Source organism: Clarias gariepinus, chromosome 18 (genome assembly GCF_024256425.1).
Source record: "Clarias gariepinus isolate MV-2021 ecotype Netherlands chromosome 18, CGAR_prim_01v2, whole genome shotgun sequence".
Lineage (NCBI taxonomy): Eukaryota > Metazoa > Chordata > Actinopteri > Siluriformes > Clariidae > Clarias > Clarias gariepinus.
In genome coordinates, this window is record NC_071117.1 from 15,270,832 (window position 1) to 15,294,293 (window position 23,462).

The window sequence follows — 23,462 nt, forward strand, 5'->3', positions numbered from 1 at the left end:
AATTAAAATGACCAGAGCTTAGATGAGGTTGAGCTTTTGGTCTGAGTAGATATTTTTTTTTAAACTACGCTTTCAAAAATAGACATACACGTACATGTGGGACTCGATGGACTTTGCCTCAAAAAGTTAACAACAAAAATATCAACCTATAATTTTATTGTCCTGACTCCCCTTCTTTCCTTCAACATTTGCGTCTTTACCGCCTTCCCCGTCCTCCCCGCTGTCACCAGTGTCAATAATAATAATTAAAGAGACACACTGACTCCCCCTGACAGACTGCAAACTCTGTCCTCCTTAAAGCAAGGCTGCAAACTTCTCTACCGAGTGTACGTCGATTCACCGAGGGCCCTCGCGTCCGATTCATCTCGCGTGCAGGACGTTATGAAAGCTGATCTGCACTACAGAGGTGGGCTGCATGTGTGTGCAGAGATTACAATGAGGTCCATCGTGCATAATTTACTGCATGATATCATAAAAGAAGCATTATGTGACTATTTTAGGAGTGCACTGCTGCCTGGGACAAAGTGGAAATACGGACCCAGCGTAGCATCTCCATACCTCAAACCAAACGGAGTCTCTCCTTTACACTTGTGCACGGCTCATGAGTTCGGAGCACATCTGTTTAGGATCATTTCTGGGACGGAGGATTTAGGTAGAATGATGTAATACAAAAAGAAGACAATTTTCCTGATTATTGTTATATTATTTTTTATTATTATATATTTTTTCACATTGGATCATTTGAACCGTTTAAACAGTTTAAAAAACAATTCTGGTAGCACGTGTCTATGAGAATGCAATCAGAGTGATCGCCGTCATCTCGCTGGTTGGTAGCTGTTGACTCACGTTCAGTTAGAATTTACTAAAACGGGTGATGCTGTAACCTCTCGCAGCCGGAGGCTCAGAGAGAGCTGATTGGCCGAACTCTCTCAGAGGGGAGGGATGAGAGGGACTTCATGCTCCCACATTAATTTACGGCTCTACAGCCAATCAGGGGCATCTGTGAGCTCACGTGAGCTAATTGCACAGTTTGCACAAATGATTGCACAGTTCGCACTGTGTCTCTTCCGCAAGTTAGCAACAAATAATCGGTTAATTTTCGAGGATCGGGCGTTCCACTCGCTGAATGTCCATGGGAACGACTACGGTGTACCTCGGCTGTGATAGTCAATCACAAAAAATATGTCCTTCTCTTAAGTGTGCTCCATTCAAATGTTTTATTGTAGCTAAGAGTCTCATCACCATCCTGTGCTTTAGGTCTTCTGTAAATATCAGTTTAACACCTTCATTCTTCTGCTTATGAGACGACAAGTCCTGGGCGTTAGTCGTCCACGATTGATTATCAGCATACAGGTGGCGTTTTTATTAATGAATGATTACAAAAATCAGGCAAAATCTGAATAGACTGAGTCTTACAGTTTTCTGCACACTTACTTTTCCACACTTTGTGACCTTTTCTTTAAAACCATAGCGTATTTCAATTAAAATGAACTTTAAGCGTCATTAAACCAGAAGTGCTGAGAGATGTACAGTACCAACTGTCCCCTTTTTAACAGCTTTCACTATTCATCACCGAGAAGCCGAGGCTGTCGGGTACAAACGGCAGAATGGCTTGATGGCTATTTCAAACAATTTATGTCCGTCCATGAAATTTCAGCCCATTGAAGAAAAAAACAAAAAAAACAAAAATCGGTTAGTACAGTTGTGTAACTGTTACCTAATCCACGATGTTCAAACAGAGGCAGACAAATACAGAGATGTTTCTAAGAGAAAGTGAGATCAGTGGTGCAAACACTCCAACACACACACACACACACACTAAATGGAGCTGTGTCCACTTCCAGGCAGGCAGGATAGCAACAACAGTGTTTCGTGATCATGCTTGTATAAATAGAACAACAACAAAAAAAGAGAAACTGAATATAATTATTAAAAATTAATAAATAAATGTAAATATTTTGTTTAAAATTGACAAATTTTTTACTCCACAAAAGGACTTGAATACAAATGATATACAGTCCACTTTACCTAGACTACTGTACACACTGTATATGGTTGTGTGCAAAAGTTTACACCCCCATGGTTCCTGGGTGAAATATACTGTATGATGTGCAACGTTACCACAGTTTTAAAACTTAGCGCCGTAATTCATGAGACAGAAAAAAAGCTACAAATAAAATTATTCAAAATTAAGTCATCGACTCTCTCAGTCTCCGGAGCAATTTTTTTTAAGCCGGTGTAAGACACAGGAGGTAGAACAGATGCGTTATGAAAAATATATGAGGTCAGAAGCTTCAGGCTGAATATTACAATCCAAAAGCTGCTTAATAAACATGAACGAGTTTCTAACAGGCGCACAGCGGGCTTGCAAGTAATTAGAAAAAATTTATCTTTTATTCCAGAAAAAGCAAGGTTTTAACTCATACCATATATTTTTTTTTTTGTAATGTTATGATATTATGTTAACATATACTATTTCAGGTTTGTTTGTTGCAATAATAAAGAAATATTGAAATATGGTGCAATGATTCAGTCACTAGGGTGCACAAACTTTTGCACATCATGACACCCTCTGCAAGCACAATATATTTTGTAAACTAGTTACAGGAACCCCAGCAACACTGGATGAACGTTATAGTATAGTTGTATTTTTTAAGGTAAATTGACGTTAAAATAACGTTGAATAAATGATCCGAACACGATGTTGCAAATATAACTTCTAAACAATAAATGTTCAACTTTTATTTGGAGCATTAATTAACATTTATTCGCAACGGATCAGAGATTTGTCGGACACAACAGCTTCCCGCACAAAGCGCATGTATTTCATATCATTTATCTCTAAATGTTGTAATTTCATTTTCTTTTAGAAATATAACCATTTTTAGTATTAAAAATGTATTGAAGTATTGAATATTGGTGTCCCCCCCCCCCCCAATCATGTTTGTTTAATGTTAATCCCATCATCATGAAGTCGACGTTGTTCCGACGCCATTTCATTAAAGTAAATATAACGTAATTTGAATGTTTTCCTGGCGGCCTTAACGTTGCTAGATTAACATCACCACAACCTTTTTAACGACCAAAGGTTCCCGCTAGGATTACAGCATCAAGATATTTGTTTCAGTGTTAGGGAAATTCAGCTCATAGGACATGAACAAAATCATTTGTTAGATCACACTCGCATTTTTACTTCGTAAAAAGTATGCTATTTTTACAATACAGTTATATGAGTATAAAAAAGAAAAAAAAAGTGTCTTTTTTTTTTTACATTGTTACCCCAACCACATGATGGAAAAATCTACGTATAATATTAAACAACACTGTGCAGCATTGAAGCTCGTGTCCTTTTCACAGCCTAACAAGCAACCTTCCTTGGACAGCAGATGCTATGTCTACAGCAGCGTCTGCAAAAACATCTCCAGACTGAAAACGATCCGAGACTTGAACTGCCACGTTCTAGCCTCAGTCTCATCTGCTGCTCGTCCAAACGAACAGGTACATTTGTAAACACCTTTTGTTCTTATTCACACTAAAAGGGCACTCCTTGGTCAGCGAATTCTCAACGTAACCTTTTGATATCACTGATGAATAAAAGGATGTGAAGTCTACAAGTCCAAGATGGCAGAAAGTACTAAGACTCTGCACCTATTTAAATTTTTTGGCTGATTTTGTGTAAAATACTGTACAAGCCAGGGGTGTCGCCAAAAAAAAAAAAAAAAAAAGACGGACGCATACCTGCTATGTTCTTTTCTGTTGTTTTTCGAGCTTTACTGCTGACAGGAAAAGTTTTAAGGGGAAAAAAAAAAAATCATAATACGTGGACCCAAAAATCTGAAAAGCTGGCAGAAACAAGTATAGATATCATGGTGGTCTCTTATCTTCCACTCTCGTCTCAGTCTCGTGCCGTCATCCTCTCGCCAGGCCCGTCTCCATTACCTCACTTAAGATGAAAGAGCAGCAGGGTGAGAAGAGAGCTTTTCACAGGTGTACACACATCCCGTCTTCTTCCCTTCATTCATCCAGTGGTGCCTCAGTAAAGCGTCCATCAGACACGACCGAGAAACACAAACTCAACCCAGGAGCTGTAACCAAATGACTGGTCGATTACCCAGTCAAATGAAACTTTATTTATCGACCAAGACTTTCTAACTTCAGTGAAGAGAATTCTGCTGATTAGTTTGGGAAAAACTCTGAAATGCTGAGGTCTCCAAAAAAGTTGAAATAGTAAAGAGAAAATCAGCTCGAGACAATTTTGTTCAGGATGGTCTTAAACAAGAAAAAATGAAAAAAAAAAAGTATATATATTTATATCTTATCACAAATAACATATTTGGGGTGTTGGTGGCTCAGTGGTAGGTTTCTCCCCTGCCATGTGGAAGGCCTGGGTTTAATTCCCATCCAATGTCTAAACCCCTGGTACTGGATGTGGTCCCGGGCCCAAGCCCGGATAAAATGGCAGTGTTGTGCAACAAGTCAACAGTCAACAAGAGCTTCACTGTAGAAAATTTCCAAAACATTTGCACAATTCAGGACATTTAAATAAATAAAAAAAATAATAAATTAAAGAAAGCACTGAACTTTAGTTTAAGATGTTCTCCATGGGAAAACTCATTAATGGGTAAACCATTCATCTATTCATCTAGGAACCTTTGTTCAACTAGGGACCGTGGAGGGGAATGGTGTCCAATGTATTTATTCCCATCTTATTCGACCATGGTAGGACCTCTGGTCAAGATTCACACACTGTGTGCAATTTGGGAACGTCAATCAACCTAATCTGAATGTCTTTAGACTGTGGAAGGAAATCGGAGAACCCGGAAGGAAACCCACCAAGGACAGGGAGAACATGCAAACACATGCAGACAGGCCCCATGCGGGAATCGAACCCAGGAGGTGCAAGGCAACAGGGCTAACCACTAAGCCACCGTGCCATCAACCAGTTAATACAAAAGGGCAAAACCAGTCATTTCATTAAATGTTGAAATTATAAATTCGATTTATAATGATAAGGACCAAATGACTGGTCAATTACCCGGTCGTAAAGAAAGCAAAGGACATTACTTGGGTAATATCGCGTGAGCAGGAGTTGGGTTAGTGTGAACATCAGAACAGCAGTGATGTACTGCACAATGTACTGCACATCACACGACTGCGAGTGAGATCACTTTACAAGAAATTAGCATCAAGTAAAATACAAAAATACAAAAGTTCAAAAGTCCTGAAGAAGCTCCGCTGACTTTACAGCACGTCATCTAGCTGGCTAGAAAAATTATTAATTTGGACTTACTCGTTATAGGAGCTTTGTGTAAAACTGACTTCATATCGTCCTGTAAGCTTTCATACACATACGTGTCTGATCTCTGATTCGGTTGATAAATTCCTTATCTAATATCTTTCTGATGTTTTAACAGAATTGAGAAAGCTTTAACTAAACATTGTTTTAAAGCACTGTAATGAACACTGTGCGAGCAGGTTAATCTGGTTGTGATAGAAGAACCTGCTTTTTTTTTTTTTTTTTTTGCTATAAAATCAGCTGAAGATAGTTTTAGGGAAGTCATAATGTTAAAATAAGCTTAAGGGTTTCCCCTGTCCTCATTTCCTGTTGACAGACATCAGGACATTTACCCCACTCGACCGCCCTCCCCCCCCCCTTCTCAGGGTGTGTGGGCTGGTTATATAGTATTCTCAATACTATGAAACTGGGCAGTACAGCACAACATACTGTATATTCACAGTATTATGAATGAAATTTCGTATTAGGTAGCATTTTGTAGTGCCATTGATTTCACCAGTTGAATTGCTGTACAAATTAGCGTTTTTTTTCCTTCTTCCCTCCCGCCAACAATCTGGCTTCCAGTGGGGGGACCTGACGTGATGTCCACTATCCCCTCCCTCTCCGTCTCTTATAACTGAGTGAGAGACCTTTATTTAGTCCCCCGCCTCGCTCAAAAAGTAGAATCAGATCGACACGCTGACATTAAAAAAGTCAAACGCTCGATAAAAACTTATTGCGCAAACGTTAGTACAAATTATCTTTTTTTTTCCCCCACATGCACACACACACACACTGTGCCACCCCTAGGCGGCTGCCCACATCTATAATCCTCTAGTGCATTAACTTCACTGTTTTAAACTAGGAGGTAAGTACACTGACGCGCTGTGACTGATTCACACGCTGAAACATCCTACAGCAGTTAACAGGCACTACTGGAACACGGCAAAACCTAATTAATAACCAGGTATTAACTGTTGTGTGATTGGAAGCTTCACACCACAGTCATTGTGGTTTGAGATCCAACACTTATAACCTGTACAAACTAAACATTCAGCCTAACACTCCTCACACCTACACCGGTCTGTCTGCTGGAAATATTCTTGACTCATGGTGCTTGTTCGCCCCTATCGATATTTCCTGCTACAAGTCTTATTTTTGGTGTGTAAAATAATAATAATAATAATAATAATAATAATGACTAACGTATAGCATAAATTGAAGCATAAAGCATATTTATTGACCTAAACAATTAACCAAGACAATGCGTTTACACTGATTAGTGTCAGAAAACTGTATAAACAGCAAAAGTTTAATCGAAATTTGAGTTTGTATAACTTTTGGACATAAGACATTTGGTAGAAAAACAAATTTTTCGTTCAATCACCAACTACTACTGAAGATTTATATCTTTGTGATTTTTTTTTTAAGTTTATAAAATTATTTTATCCCTTTCTTTCTAGATAGTTGAGTTTACATACAGTATTATACCACAACGTGATTGAATCCTTAATTCCGACCGATTATTACTTTTCTATACAAGCAGCTGCATCTGTAAGAACTATAGTAATGCACTTATTTTAGCATGTTATCATTTCTATAGTTACTACTGACTCAGGCAGATACTTTTAAACATGGGTTGAAGTTTTTTGATATTTAAATATCATGAATGGAGTCTCCACTGTCAGTGCTTTGTAACACTTAGAGGTAAAGCTGTAATGTTTTCAATATGAGGTTAAAAAGTATAAAAAATTTTGCAAAGCTCCGTACATATGTATAAATGAAAGCGATGATGAGTGCATGAGGTGGCGTTGTTTTACACTACTGTGGTGTGAGAGGAATGAATCACCTCAGGACTTCCTGTTTGGAAAACAATCAACTTGAGCTGGGCGTCTGCTTCGTTACTGGCACATCACACCGCCCTGGCACTGACTGTTTTCTTTTATATACTACTTATATCAATGGCCACAGACTTATACTGGCCTAATACAGAGATTTCAGAGATAAACCTACTTAATTGCATGTTTCTTGTTACTGAGGTGGGGGCGTGACATCCAGGTGGCATGTTTTTGAATGTTAAGTTCTCGTACGTATGTTTTCTAGGACTGTTTAAAACTGATTTTCATATTTGAATTTATTGTACAGTATTTCTACAGCAAGGAAATATGACTTATTTCCTTGAACTGATAACTTTATACAGGTTTATAAACTTTTTTTTATTTCAATATAGTGACATCATTTTTCATATCATGGATATTGTTTAGTCTCTCGTGCTCTGTTCGGGACAGCACTCCTTCACGGAATGAATCATATAAAATATAGTTCTTACGGTTATACAAATACCAAAAAAAATGTTGAAAAAAGGGAAGAGGTATCCTGTTTAGTAGTTATTTAGTGGATTTGAATCTTGTGTCACAGCTGAATTACTGCTGTGGTTTAAGAGTCATTTCTGAACTTTAAAATAAAAAATAAAAAAACACCACACACACATACAGGAATCATTTAAATGAACATTCAAACCACAGCGACACCACTTTTAAAAACTTGTAAACTTCCCCTTCACCACAGTTCCATGACAATTCTTCACAACGATATTTTAAAAGTAGTTTCCGAAAACATGCTTTAAACAAAAAAATGTCCCGCAGCTCAATTCAGTCACCTTGAACAATACATGTGAAACCTGCATTCCGGCTCATGTTCCAGCCTGCCCCGAACCCACCCAAAAGCACTTAACATAGCGTTTCACCACACGCCCAACATGCACGTGTTCCTTCAGAGAGCGTGTCGAACCCGCCGGTCCTCCCGACGCATCTTCGCGGATCATCAGCGTCCTGTCAGCAACCGTTATGACCACTGTCTGGGAGCCACCAGCCAAATTTACAGCATCTGTTAGCGTGTCTGTTAGATCACAAAGCCGGCCGTCAACGGCGTGTAAACGCTGGCCTTCGGGGGTGTCAGAGGCGGATAAGCATGCTGGAGCACTTTTTAAACAAAACCCCAACCGCTGGCACCACCATAACTGGCACCATCAACTAAATCTCGAAGGATACAGCAAGGCCTTCGTTTAGTACTGTATGAAGAGGAATAAAAGTTTTTATAACGTAGAGAGAGAGTGGAGCTGCCTCGCTGAAAAATCTGAGCCAAAGTTATCTGTTTGCATCAGGGAATTATTTAGGATTTCACACCATAATGATTAAAATGTATCTTTTTTTTATCTTTACAACTATGCTAAGAAAAAAAGCACTGGAATGCACTGAAGTTAAGGCGGCAGAGCAGCAGAACACCACATCCGGTCCATTCCTGGCAACCAAGGACAAGTATTGGATGTTAGTGAGGCACAGGATGACTGAAACCGGAGAGATGGAACAAAGTCCAGGAGATGTTTATTGGATTAATGCATGAATGCCCTGGTGTACGGGTGATACTACTGGAGTAAATATATATAAGTTATTTGAGGGTTTTAAAAAAATAAATAAAAAAAGCAATGAGGCTACACTTCACAATAATAATAACTGTAAAAGCATTATTGGTCAACATTTCCTCATTTCAAAAAATTGCCATAATTCACAGACTTTTTACCAAATCATACTGATACACACTACAAATTCTACATCTGCGCATACTGACTGAACTTTTACTTATAAATTCAACAGTCCTGTCCAAAAAAACATAAAGACACAAAAATAATGTCATCAATTAAACAAAGGGGAAAAAAAGCCAAAAAAGATTTAGACACGTCGAGAAAATGTCACATCTATAATGCTTATTTATCCAAAAATAAATGTACAATTTAAATGACAAATATTTTTGTAGCTACATTTTGTGTTCATTCAGGTCACTTTCCTGGTACAAGCGCAATGTTTCACAGAGTTTGTAGAAAATCTGTAGCTCTTATACAAGTTTTTCTGTTCAATGTTACATCCGTAACTCTAACAATCTGCTGTAAATTTTCAAAACATAAATGATGATATAAATTGTGAGGATTTGTTTGTTTTCGGCTAAAGAGATTATACATTAATTAGGTACGCAAATTAAATCTCTTAAATCACTCATTCTAAGCCTGTCCATGCTTCGAGGCTTTTTCCTAACCAATAAAAAATCCAAGAGTCACATGAATTAGACTGGACTCGTTTTAAAGTTTCAGTAATCATTTAAACATATGATTAAAAAAAATGAACCACAAAAAGAAAGAAAATAAGGAACTTTGCCGTAGTCAACTGGAATGTCATATGATTATAAAACCCAGGTTAAAACAGGATTTGCCCTGATATACCTTGTCTTCATTATAAAGATCCACTTAAACAAAAGATCTATACATAAACCACAATTAAAAAAAGGTGCGCTTATGATGTCATCACATAAAGTCATAAAGCCATAAAAAAGAAGTGTCCACCTACATGCTGTAATATCATGCAAGTCTACATGATTATGACACATGATTATAAGTCTAATCCGGACTCTCCAGATGAAAGTGCCATTTATTTTTTCCCGCACAATCACACGCAAAGTCATACACGGCTCTTTAATCACATTTTAATAAGATTCTAGTACATTTTTGCCACATTAACTATTAAATAGTGCAAAAAAAATGGAGTTTTATTGTGCCAGTTTATTTACTTTGTATCATGCAGCTATAATAGCTTTAATTAAATCATAAAAATTCTCCAATCAACTCGTTTGGAAGTTTTAAATTATTATTATTATTATTTTTAATCAATTAAAAGAATTCAAACAATAAGGACAATAATATCTTGAATGCACTTGGCTCAAAGATAAGGGTCAAAGGGAATATAGCTGTACAGATTGAGACTCGACTAGACTTTAGGATGTTAATTGGCTTAAACACATGGCCTAATTCGCGTAGTACTGTCTAATAAAAGACGTGCTCTTACAGCAAGCTTACAGAATACGCCTCTCTGCTGTTAAAATAAAAAATTAGTCAATTATATTGAGAGTCTCAGAACGTTGAAGTCAATAATTAATGGCTTATTGTAGATAGTTAAGGTTTTATGTGTATTAAAATTACAAACTAAAAAATTGCATCAAACTACAGTATGAATAACATCCGAGTTTTTTTACAGACCAATTTTTTTTCATTTTTAGGGTGATTTGACCTATATTAACCTTCGTAGATGTCCTTTAAACACACCTCTCTAATTAAGAAATGATGTAAATGCACACCCGTCATCATGCTGATTTTTATAATTTGCCACCTGCTAGAGGAAGAATTTCAGTATCAGGTGTCGTAGATCAGCTGATCAATAAAGCTTTGATTACTAAAAAAAGAAATAAAAATAGAATGAAAATGGCAAATGGTAAATGGAACAACCTTATGGTAATCATCATTCTCACTTCCTATTTAACAGAAAGCACATACTGTGTCAGTGTCCAGGCGGCCAACCTGTAACATTACTGGTGAAACAGGTGTGATTTCATCATGGACCTGCAGGTTCCCTGAGATGTTCGGTTTGCTGTTACTGGTCATGACAGATACATGGCAGGGTTTTATTTTACATTCATGACATGAAATGCTCCATCTTCTTGACGTTTTATCGTTTTTGCAAATGCATCCTCAGGATCTGAAGATGTATGGATGATGCTTGTTTTTTTTTTTTTTTTCATTATCTGCATCTGTCATGCTCACACACACACACACACACACACACACACATCATGGCTGATGGCAACAGAGCTCACACACCATACAGCTTAATTAACCAGACCAACAAGTTGGCAGGATGAACTAATGTCATGCACGACAGCCGGTGTGCCTGTACGTGTGTGTGTGTGTGTGTGTGTGTGGTACTTACCCATCGGGTGATGAGGTTCCGTATCGTACTGAAATCCATGATCTCTTCTTCTCCAGGTGCTCTGTCTCTTCTCTTCTCTTGAGGAGCTGAAGCCGCTAGCTGATTTTCCTACCCAGTCTCTGATCCATGTCTGCTCTTCCTTCTCCCACTAGGAAACGAAACACGGCACAAGATCTTCAAAAAATAAATGAATAAGATTTTATTTCTCTCCAGTTGCGGTTGCTGCGCTCGCGACGCGCTCGAGCCCCTGCATACTTTTCACTCCTGTGCGTTTTTGAAACATCAAAGTAAACCGTTCTTTTTTTACATTTAAATAAATATACATCTGCTCTGGTCTATAACGCTTCGCTGCTTCCAAACTGTTGCGGCTTGGCTGTACTCTTGTCTTGGCTCGTCTTGTCTTGGCTCGTCTCTGTCCTCTGTACAGTGTATGCGCGCGCGGCGCCGCTCCTGGTCTACTCTCCCTCTCCTCTTTCGCAAATACGTCACGAGCCCTGTCGCGCACGCGCAGTCCGTATCACACCCACCGCCCACATTAATTTTAAACACCACTCAGCCTGATCAGGCTCCTATCCTGGGTTGCCAGGTTTGCGAATTACCTGCGTATCTTAAATAGCTACACTGTATATTAAAATGCATAAATAAAGAAATAAATATATACACTATAGGAAAAAAGGTATTTGGACAAACCTGTTATATATTAAATTTAGATTCCCTTATCCATAGTAAAAGAAATCCTAATGCTTCAACATACGAAGACATCTTGGATAATGATATGATTCCAACTTTGTGGCAATATTTCGGGGAAGACCCTACTCTACTGCAACATGACTGTGCTCCAGTACCCAAAGCAAGGACTATAAAGGCAATGTTTTGTTAAGTTAAATGTAGAAGAATTTGACTGGCCCTAACACAGAGCCCTGACCACAACCCTATCGTACACCTTTGGGATGAACTCCAATCAGGAGATTGCGAGCCAGACCTTCTCGTCCAACATCAATGCCTGACCTTATAAATGCTCTACAGAATGAATGGGCACATTAGAATGAATTCCCACAAAAACACACCTAAAAAGGGTGGTAGCTTTTATAGCTGCAAAAGTGAAAACAACGCCATATTAAGGAATATATATTTGTATACAATGTCATTGCAGGTTTGGCCAAATAATTTTGTCCATATAATGTATATATATTTGGACACTTTTCTTTGGAAATTTAAAGCATACATTGTTTATATATTTAACATCTAATAATCAACATCAATGTATAATCATTTTAATGGCTTAATGTCAAAAAGATTAAGGCAGTTTGTATAGCATGTCAAATCTCCCCTCAATATTAATTAATCCATTTATTTATTCATCATTCATAAATACCACTTATCCTGTGTACAGTCTATTGTAGCCTCGCACCTCTGGGGTCGAGGGTTCGATTCCCGCCTTGGGTCTGCATGTTGTTCTCGTGCTTGGTGGGTTTCCTCTATGTACTTTGGTTTCCTCCCAAAGTCTCAAAGGTAGATTAGGATAATTGGTGTTCCCAAATTGTCTGTTTTGTGTGTGTCCTGCAATGGATTGGCACTCTGTCCAGGGTGTACCCTGCCTCGTGGTCTAAGTCTTCTGGGATAAGATCCAGACCCCTGGCAACCCTATATAGAATAGAATAGAATAGAATAGAATATTTTATTGTCATTGGAAAATGTGGCATGTTCAACAAAATTAGGCACTTTACATATATTACACAAGATACAAAAATGACATTTTATACATCATAAAGCAGTATAGAAGATGAAAGAATAAATTAATTAATGTAGAGATAATAACTTTATGCATGCTTAACTCATACTAAATTAAAGTTAAACATTGTTGCAACGTTGTTAGATATTTTTGAGCAAATTCTTAAAATAAAAGGAACTACAGTATGAACCCTGATAAATATGCTATGTTGTTATTTTTTTGCAACAATTATCTTTATCTATGCTTGTTTTAGTTTATTGTTGCTGTAACATGACTGTATAAATAGAGTTGACTCTATTTACTCTTAAAAGAAAAAGTCTGGAAAATTAAAGTTGTGAGGTCAGGAACGATCGAATAGGAACCCCTTTGGAAGTCTTGTTTCTCGGTCGGACATATTTTCATTCCGTACCCAGTGTGTTTTTCCGCTACATTTGCAGCTGTGCGCGCGCGTTCGGCGGGTTCCGTTAAAATGGCGAGCCGATGGAGGAGTGCATAGCGATAGAGACAGGAGTGCTTCTTTCTTTAACACGCAGGAGGGGAACATCTGCACGATGGCGGCTTTGGATCAGAAATCTCCCAACGTACTTCTGCAGAGTCTGTGCTGCAGGATCACGGGGAAGAGTGAAGGTAACGGCGGAAGGCTGAAACGTCAGCTGGGCTAAAGCTAATTAGCCTGCTCGGTTCATTCAATGCTGAGATGATGAGCTAACTGACTTTATATAAAACCACATTTTAATAGTTAATAATCATCATAATCTGTATGGTTTTTTGCAGTAGTAATGTAGGATCTATTGAAGATTTGGCTTGCTGATGCTCGATTTGTTGGTGTGTGTGTGTGTGTGTGTGTGTGTGTTTTAACCCTTTCATATAACGTTATAAAATTATTATTTTGTTAATGTGCAGAAATACAATGACTGAAACTCTATAAATTTTAAACTAAGCCATATAAAGGATATCTATAGAGTGGTGGTGAAAATGAAAAAATATAATTTTGAACAAAATCTAGTTCTACAGTATATAAGGCAACACAAGTGTCACAAAATATGCACTGTTTTGTCATTCAGCCTTATTTTTCTTTAAATTTTTTGTTTTGGCAAAAACAACAGGTCTGCATGATTTAATAAAGGGAAAAAAAATCACAAATATTTTGACACTAATTGCGATTACATTTAGGCATTTGGCAGACTTACATTTTTAAAAATCTCATTATACACCTGAGCAGTTGAGGGTTAAGGGCCTTGCTCTAGGTCCCAACTTGGTGGTTGTGGGGTTTGAACCTGGGATCTTCCGAACCGTAGTCCAATGCCTTAACCACTGAGCTACCCCTGGCCGATTATGATTTATGATTATGATAAATGTACTCTTTTCTATTCTGACATATTTATCTAGACTAGATACAGCAAACTCTAGATACAAAACAACAAATAACAGCGTAGATGATCTCATCTTTACCTCAAAAACATTTTACAATTACATAAATATTTAGAACCTTGCCATTGTTGGCTCAGTGGTAGGTTTCTCGCCTGCCATGCCGAAGGCCCGGGTTCAATCCACGCTGAAAAGCCCCAGCCACTGGATGTAGTCCCAGTCCCAAGCTCGGATAAAATGGCGGAGCTGCATCAGGAAGGGCATCCAGATAAAAAGTTATGGCGACTTCTTAACGGGAGCAGCTGAAAGATGAACAAGACCACCAAAAATACTTACATTATTGACAAACTCTAAATAAATCCCACACTGTGGGTTTATTACTTGTACTAAATTGCACCCTTTTGTGATTAAATTGTTACACAGATCCATTTTCTATGCAATTGTTTTATCATAGCACCTCATGCTTTTGGCGACTAGACTTGGGGATACATTAAAGGTTATTGAGAATTATTTTTTGGCTTGACTAACCTAGATTTTTAAAGTCTTTTCTCTTTACTGAACTGAGTCTTTCTTGCCATGATATAGATTTGTACAGTAGTTGTAGGAGCACTAATTGGGCTATTAACTACTGTACCCACCCCTCTGCACAGAACAACTGATGTTCTAAAGCACATTAGGAGGACAAGAAATGTCACCAATTAACGTTTAATTGTAAACAGTTCCAGGTGACTACCACGTGAATCTGATAAGAGAATGCCATGAGTGTACCAAGCTGTCATTAAAGCTAAAGCTAGCCTCTGTGGACAATCAAATATAATTCATATTCTGTATTGTTTATCACTTATTTTGTTTATTCCGTAATTACATATGTTTTCTTTCATAGTTTGGATGTCTTCAGTATTGATCTACAATGTTCAAAATAATAAAAATAAACAAAAACCACTGAAGCAGAACATAAGACATGCCCAAACTTTTGACTGGTTGTCTATATAGTTAGTAAGATCATGGGCTCCAAGGTCAAAGATACCTTACCAGAAACACTGCTGTGTTGAAATGACAGAAATCTAAATAATTACAGATGTAAAATTACAGTAATGGTTTCTATTGAGTTGGAAGTGACCCAAATGATTTCCAAACTGATCATCAACAAGTTAAACAGAGTCCACTAAGTTTCAAGGCTGTTGTCCTTTAGGTAGTACTTGCTGTGCGTGCTGTTTGTGCCATTACTGTCCACATACTGTAGATCAATGTTGTTTCCCGGTAGTCTTTATACACAGTGGATGGTTGGATGTACAGGATCCAGGTTCTTGGAAATATTCTGACTTTTACAGTAGGGCACCATGTACATTTGTTTTTAGTTGTCGATGGTACATATAAGATACAATCTTCAGTAGAACACATGTCCAATACTGGAAAGCTAAAGGAGAATTATTATGCAAAACAAACATGATCAGTTAATCGTTTTTTGTTTCTTTCTTTTACTGGGTAAGTTTTTATAGGTGATTGATTGGATGTTGGTTAATTAACATCCCCAGAAGCGATTGCATCAGCTGTCACCAGGAGCCATGTTAGGCAGGTGGAAGCAATGCTTAATGATAAAATTCGCTATAAAAATCAGTATAAAGGTGTACAGTATATAGCCTTCGAGCAGATTGAAGGTGAAGGAGTGAGTGAACGTTTAAAAAGAATTGTCAATGTTGGCAAATTGTTACGAAACTAATTTCCAATATGTCATGTGTTACACAACATCAAATAATAGGATTATAAATTTTTGACGGATCTATTAATTCAGATTAATTTGGTCTTTTGCATGTCATGTCTCAGCATCTATCTGCCATGGTCCCACCCACTTCTGGATGGCTAAAGGGACGTTACCTACTGGATGCCAATGCAACAGCCCATGTACAAAATCCAGTCACAGAAGTGATGTTGAGAAAAAAACACATCTGATACCGTTATCTCATCTTCAACAACACGTTGAGTGCAAGTCGTTGCAAGTAGGCCTATGGAGCGTTTAACTTGCTTCTAATGCAAAGCTGAATCTCAAATTCCTCTCTAACCTCTTGATTAAGGGCGCTATCAAGTGGGTTGAACGAGAGATCGTACGCCCTACGTAGTGCACTAGCTTTCCGTTTGACGCTATTTTAGATTCAACACCGGAGTAGTTAGTTAGGGTGTTGATTAAAAAGCCTGAAATTTCTTTATTAGTTATAATTATATTATATACTCCATAGCTTCGTCTCATTTGCAACAGAAGCACTAAATGAGCTAATGCTATCGCTAGCAAACGCACAGGAATCGCATATTTGTACACCGTCTGAGGTAATCACGTCATAACAAATCAAACCTCTGCAAATTAATTTTAAAGTCTTAAAATTAAAGTCTTTATTACCTTTTTAATCCATTGTGAGACAATTTTTCTTTTTTAACTATTTATTTTTTAAGTTATGAAGTCCACCACAACATACTGCATATGAAAATAATTAGCCAAACAGAAGCTATCAGGTGCTAGGGTACACTTTTATCTGTCTGACAAAGCATCAGGTCATCTTCATGGTGTTGTTTTTTTTTTTTTTTTTTTTTTTTTTGCCCCTTAAAAAAACGTAATTAGCGATGGTCATGGTGGTCACATGTCCTCAAAAGATCAATATGCTGGTTAGTTAGTCCTTCTGAATTTAAAGCTATTTTTAAATACATCAACATAATAAATAGCCTACGTTAAATGGCTGAGTGAAAATGTTATTAAGTTAAAAAGTCTTTTTTTGTTGTTTTTTGTTTTTTTCCTGGGGCTCATTTACGCTACTTGAGCAAGAGTACAAGCTATTAGACTTCAATAATACTCGAGTGAATTACAAATCTTCCCAAAATAGCCCAGTAATGAAGTCCAATTACTAAAAGATGTTCCGCTCTCGATGGTAAAACGACCCCGCCGCACTGCAGATGAGGTCAAGGCAACTTCATCAAGATCTTTTGGCTAAATATAGTCTCTATATAGCGCTTAATGCTGCATCATGACCATAGAGAGCACATTACCTAGGTCTCATGATACACGGCGACATCTTTCTACCCGTCCAATCATACATATATAAAATTTTCTGTCTCGGGGTCGCTCTTTTGAGCCCTGACTTCACATCTGTTCTCTCTGCAGCTGACGTCGCACATCAGTTTCAGTACGCTGTACGGGTCATCGGGAGTAATTACGCCCCTACCATCGAGCGCGACGAGTTCCTGGTGTCCGAAAAGATAAAAAAAGAATGTGAGTTGTGAGGATTGTCAAATCCCGAGCCGACACCACAGATCATTTTAATCTACTTTGAGAATTGCGTTCGTATTTTGAACCAAATATAATATTACATTGTGTGTGTGTGTGTGTGTTTTGAAGTGTTAAAGCAGAGGCGAGAGGCAGACGCGGCTCTTTTTTCAGAGCTCCACAGAAAACTCCAAACCCAGGTCAGTGCTTCGCTCTCAGTCTCAAAAAAAAACATTCTGTCTGTTTATTACATCGTGCATTTACAAAGATTTTGTTTTTGTCGTAATCAGGGGGTGCTTAAACACAGATGGTCCATCTTATACCTCCTTCTCAGCCTCTGTGAGGATCCGAGGAAACCGTCCACGCGGGTACCTGTGCAATCCTGTTAATTCATAAGCTCCTGTGACTGCACAAGCAGCTGTGATCTTAAACAAAGCTTTATCAGTTTATTAGTACATTTTCGTAATACTGTTAGGGATTGAAGAGAACTCTGGTGGAATTATGGGATTGCAAGTCATTGTTGATAAGAACTTTTTGTGCTTCACCACAGTTCTTCATGAACAAATTATTGTTAGCAAAATAACTTTATTATGGGTGACATAAAATTACAGAGTATATTACAGGTTAACATAGGTTTAACACAAAAGTTGCATACTGTAGTTACATACTGCAGCTTTAATCAGTTAGATAAAATAAGAAATGAGTTTAATTAAAAAAAAATAATAAATAATGCAGCTTTAATAGCATGTCCTTTAGATAGATGTCAGTTGTGTCTGTTTATATAAAAAAAAGCTTAATTTCACAGTTTAAATAATTGGTCAGTAAGATAATATGTTTAAAATTTTTGACCAGGAAAAAAAAAAGGTTAAAGTTACATACTGCTGCTTTAATACCTGGTCATTTAAATAGAATACAGATAATACAATGTTTAAAATGTTAAATTTGTATAAATAAAATTACAGACTATGATTTAAACAACTGGTCAGTTAGAGAAAATTTTTTGGAAAAAAGTTTCATACTGACACTTTAATAACTGGTCAATTAGATATATAGTAAATGTTTCTAACAGGTATAAATAAAATGACCTACTACAGCTTTAATTACTGGTCAATTAGATATGTAACAAATGTATATAATTTGTATAAAGAGAGTTACATACCGCTTGTTTAATAACTGATCAACTAAATATGTTTTTCATTTGATAAGTTACATACTGCAGCTTTAACTTGTGGACAGTTACACAAATACATTTTTCACATTTGTATAAATAAAATTACTTACTGCTCCTTTAATCACTGGTCAGTTAGATATGTAGCCAATGGTTTTAATTTGTGTACAGTATATATAAAGTTACATGTCAACACCTTACTAAATGGTATTAGATACAGTATGTATCGAATGTTGTGAATTTCTATAACTAAACTTATATCGTGCAGCTTTATTAACCTCTCAGACAAATAAATATTTCAAATTTATGTAATTAAAATTGTTTACTACAGCTTAAATTACTAGTCAGTTAGCTTTTTCATATAATTCTTTAATAAAAAGGTCAGTTAGATAGTAACGATTAATTTTTTTTATTAATAAAGTTACCTACTGCAGCTTTAATAAAAAGTCATATATATATATATATATATTTTTTTTTTTTTTCTAAGTTGTTTACGACTTCCCTATGTGATTAATAAAGTATTCTATGTATATTTCTGTCTCTCTATTTATCTGTCTAAGAAAAAAGTTTTATGTGCAGTCCTGACAGATGTATACATTGTATAGCAATGTCACAAATATACAGTATGTGAGCTTCAGTGGTGGAGACTCTTCTGCTTTATAGAGTTTAAAGTTTTCTACCAACTGATTCAGCTGACTGACTAATAATTAAACTACTCAGAAGCTATAAGAATTTTAAAGGAAAAACTTAAACTATTGTACTGTTAATGTGCAGTAATTCAGTCAGTTCAGTCAGTGTGTTTCAGTTCTATTGAATGTTTAAGTATCAACTTGAGTTAAAGCGCTCTCTCCCTCTGACAGGTGGGCAGTTATGGTTCGGTGTTCGCTCAGGCTCTGCCGCGCGATGTGCACTCCACACCGTTCTACTACACGCGGCCACAGAGCCTGTCTCTCAGCTACCCCGAGCGCTCAGCACTGGCTGCACACAATGCCTCCAGCATGGGCACCAGCGGCATCAGCAGCCTGGGCGTGTACTCACTGAACGGCCCTGGCACCGGCCCTCCGTCTCTGCTCACTGGGTAAGGCTGGTATTTTGGATCGTCTCCAGGCAGCTTGCTTAAAACACTGGGTACAGGACAGAAGACAGGCGAGTTCTAGGACAAGAATTTCCGTACGCAGTCCTAGACGCTTCCACATTATTGACAACTTGCTATTTTTAACCTAGCACATTTACTTTTTATTTATTTATTTATGTATTTATTATTATTTTTTGCATTTGGTCCAAACTGTAAACATGGACAATATTTCCTCCATCTCAACCAGAGCTGATTTGTGGTTTTCCCTTGTAATTGCGCCCTGAATTATTCACATCAGCCATCAGCCGCAAGCACTTTAGATATTTAAAGCACGGCCGCGTATCTCAAAGCCCGGATTTTAATTGATCGCCGAATCCTTGGAATGTTAAATCCGCTTCCCCTTAAGCATTTCTGTGCCGTCGCAGTTTCACCGTCGTCCTTCATTGTCATCCTTTATTGTTGGAAATTGACCATTAAAAGGTAATTAGCGCCTTCCCATAAGCTTTGCTAATGGAATCGTGATACTTTAGTAGAGAGCGTGTTTGTGTGCACCGCTAATAAAAATAAAACGCAGCTTTAGTGTTTTCAGGAATCTTTCTTTAAATGGAATTTTTTTTCTTCTCAAAAGCACAGTAGCTGTAATGCACCCAGTAACCCACACGCTCTAATGGTTACCTTTGTTATTGAGATAAATGCATGAAGATTTATTGCCTAGTGCTGAAAGTTTGGAGCCGAAAAAACAGGGTTCTGGGCTTTTACACTGTTTTATTAAGGCATCACTATGGCAACAGTGGATATAAATTTTAGGTCTCATAAAAAAAATAAAATAAATGACATTCTTGAGCCAGAGGATAAAACTATATATAATATTGTGATATTCCTGAGTTGCTATAAGACATCTCGTGATATTAATTCTGTTAATTTATAGTGAGAGCTTTGGAGACATTTTGAGCATGTATGAGTCGAAATGCCGTGCATTCCATGCGGTTGCACCTGACAGCAGCACAGCCGCTAAAGTTTCTGTACTCGTAGCAAAGAATCTGTTCGCCAAAATCTGTTTACTGAAGTGCACAAAAAAGCTACCAGATATAATTATATCTTCCAGACTGAATGTAGCGTGTCAGTCAGCACTACAATAGTGTCTGTAATGTTAACCCAACCTATGTGGTACTTGTGATGTGGTTTGGGACACGGCCAAGAATACTTCCTGCTTGCCTTGTAATCTTGTAGCGTTCGGCTTTTAAATAGGGCTGCATGATTATAAAAAAAAAATCAATAAATAACGACCATACATACACACAATGTCATTTCTAAATTGTATCAATTTAGTTGCATTTTTTGCCTACATCTGTTAACAAAGAGGTAAAATTCCTTTGTATACAGCTTTTACTTTGAATGCAAAAATAGTTTTGATAAAAAAAAAATAATAATCATGTGAAAGAATTCTAATTCCCAAGGAGAAAAAAAAATCATGATTCACATTTTATTAAGAGTGGTGTGGCTCTATACTTTTAAAGGAAAATTAAGGAATGAAGGAAAAAATAAATCTGCAGTTTGCTCGCAGTGGCATGTATATACCAGAGGGGGCACTCTCATTTCCGAAAAGTGAGTTCGGTAGCTTTAACGTTGGATTTGTGACACTGAAAAAAGTTTACGAATATTTTAAACTTAATAGGCAAAAAAAATTTACTCCTCCTCCTTAAGTGAGCCGTCAAAAGCTCCAAGACTTAATTCTTTTATCCTTAACACCCGTCATAAGGGGGGCTGAGCAATATTATTATGAGACCGTCAGCGAGCTGATTGCTGATTGGCTGGAGCAATTATTCAAAAAAAGCACATGTTGTTCAGTTAGAAGTTGAAGCACTGTTTAATAATCTTAAAGACTTTCCAGCTATTGGTCATAATGTGGTAATGATTTGCAGCATTTAATAAGAATAAATTGATATTAATTAAATAAAACATTTGGGCGTTAGACGCCGCTCAAAGTCTGCTTAATTACACAAAGCTTCCATGAGACACTTACATGATTAGTGATGGAGACTAATCTAGTCTCTGACTAATAGATTAAATGTGTACTTTTGCCCAGTCAGCGCCATGTACTTGCCTTTTTTTTTTTATCGATCACTGAGATATTCTTCTAATTTGGATTATAAATCATTATATCCGCTGACGTGCCTGTGTGTGTTTTAGCTCTCAAGCTGCAGGCGATCCTGGACGTGGCCCTCGTCTTTGGGCGCTCCCAGTCACCGGGGTTGCTCCACCGAACTCCCGACCCACAACAGGCCCCGCCCCCGGGCCCACCTCCAGTCCCGCACCTAGATTGCCTCACAGACCGAGACGGGACGGTGACACCGGTGGTGAGTCACCTGTAGTTCAGCTACACTACTGCGAAATATTAAGAGCGAGGATGCAGGTATCTAGCTTTGCGTACATTTCTCAATAGATATTTAGCTCAGTTTTATCTTCTTCACTAGTAACAGTTTCATTCATCTTGGTTCTTGTCATGAACTTCTTTAAGGCACAGGGTAGGTTTTTTTTTTTACTCACGGTTGTTTTCTCAGCCATGTAATACACTTTAGTCCTGAGACCATCCCTTAAATAATTTAATTTTTACATTTCAGGTTCGTAATAAGCTGTTACAGTTTTTTTTTAAACAAAAAAAAAAAGCAAAAGGTTTTAAAATTGTAACTGTATAAGGCTGCTATAAAGATTTCCCTTATTTGTGGGTGTTTAATGAAGCGTGTGTATATGTGGTGTACGTGGATGTAGTCATTTTGTATAGATCCAGGAAACACAACCTCGAGTATTCATTAGAGGTGGAATTGATTTGCGCAGTACTATGCACGTAATGCTTATAAAAGGTCAAGTTGTTTTCTTTTCATTTTAAAAAGGAACTTTTTTTCCCCCTTTCAAGCAGGTAAATTTTAAGCCAGCATTAATGTAGGTCATAGCGCTGTGCCATGCTCGGGTTGTTCTCAGGTTTGGTTTTTAAAACGATGTGTAAGGTATTTCTGTCTTTCCCAGAAGCACCGTCCTGCCTTTAGTTCAGTTACCCCAGGACACTGTCCATCTTTACTTTAGACAGATATATGAGTGTGACCTTTACAGCTTGATTTGTGTGTGTCTCTGTGTCTGTCTTTGTCTCTCTCTGTCCTGGTTTTACTCACTCCCTCTTTCTCTTTCTTTCTCTCGAAATCCTTCACTCTCAGCTGAAATCAGTGAGGCCGCCCTGGTGCGAGACATCCTTTACGTCTTCCAGGGAATTGACGGGAAATTCATTAAGATGAGCACTCCAGAGAACTGCTACAAAATCGATTCAAAGGTGAATTCATCACTGTTTGTCCTTAAATGTTGGTGTTTAGGATTTTTGCCTCGCTGCTGGTTTATAACTGTAGCTTGGCCTTAAAAGGACAATTTATACCACAATTTTATATCTCTTATGTAGTTGTCTGACCAGAAGAATCTGGACAGTTGGTTTGGACCTAATCACCTTGTACGTTTGTATTTTTAATGTATATATTATGAAAAAAATATATGTGTATGTATGTGTATGTACACGCACACACATAGACACGTGTATGTATGTATGTGTTTTATATACACACACACACACACACATATATATATATATATATATATATATATATATATATATACACACACACAATTTGTCCATAAAGATTTACCTATAGGAATTTTTACTTGGCCCAGCTTCTGGACTTGCTGTACACCCTGTAAATGAAAATCAGTCTTTTTAAAGATCTATTAGACGGTCAAAACACTT

The 23,462-nt window shown here is 37.4% G+C and overlaps 2 protein-coding genes across 4 annotated transcripts in view; one reads left to right on the forward strand and one right to left on the reverse strand.

Annotated features, from left to right (window-relative positions):
• atp11a (ATPase phospholipid transporting 11A) overlaps nucleotides 1–11,526 on the reverse strand; it is a 94,026-nt gene extending 82,500 nt beyond the window's left edge. For all 3 annotated transcript variants that reach the window (XM_053476820.1, XM_053476819.1, XM_053476821.1), the window contains exon 1: nucleotides 11,086–11,526. In XM_053476820.1, the coding sequence (XP_053332795.1) occupies nucleotides 11,086–11,124 (39 nt within the window). In that variant the 5' untranslated portion in view covers nucleotides 11,125–11,526. The remainder of the gene's footprint in view (nucleotides 1–11,085) is intronic.
• A 1,717-nt stretch (nucleotides 11,527–13,243) lies between these two features.
• The window catches only part of tubgcp3 (tubulin, gamma complex associated protein 3), a 29,048-nt gene continuing 18,829 nt past the window's right edge, over nucleotides 13,244–23,462 (forward strand). Inside the window, exons 1-7 of the mRNA XM_053477529.1 lie at nucleotides 13,244–13,444; nucleotides 17,334–17,441; nucleotides 17,568–17,635; nucleotides 17,726–17,803; nucleotides 19,464–19,681; nucleotides 21,869–22,035; nucleotides 22,888–23,000. Coding sequence (XP_053333504.1) covers nucleotides 13,369–13,444; nucleotides 17,334–17,441; nucleotides 17,568–17,635; nucleotides 17,726–17,803; nucleotides 19,464–19,681; nucleotides 21,869–22,035; nucleotides 22,888–23,000 — 828 coding nt within the window. The 5' untranslated portion in view covers nucleotides 13,244–13,368. The remainder of the gene's footprint in view (nucleotides 13,445–17,333; nucleotides 17,442–17,567; nucleotides 17,636–17,725; nucleotides 17,804–19,463; nucleotides 19,682–21,868; nucleotides 22,036–22,887; nucleotides 23,001–23,462) is intronic.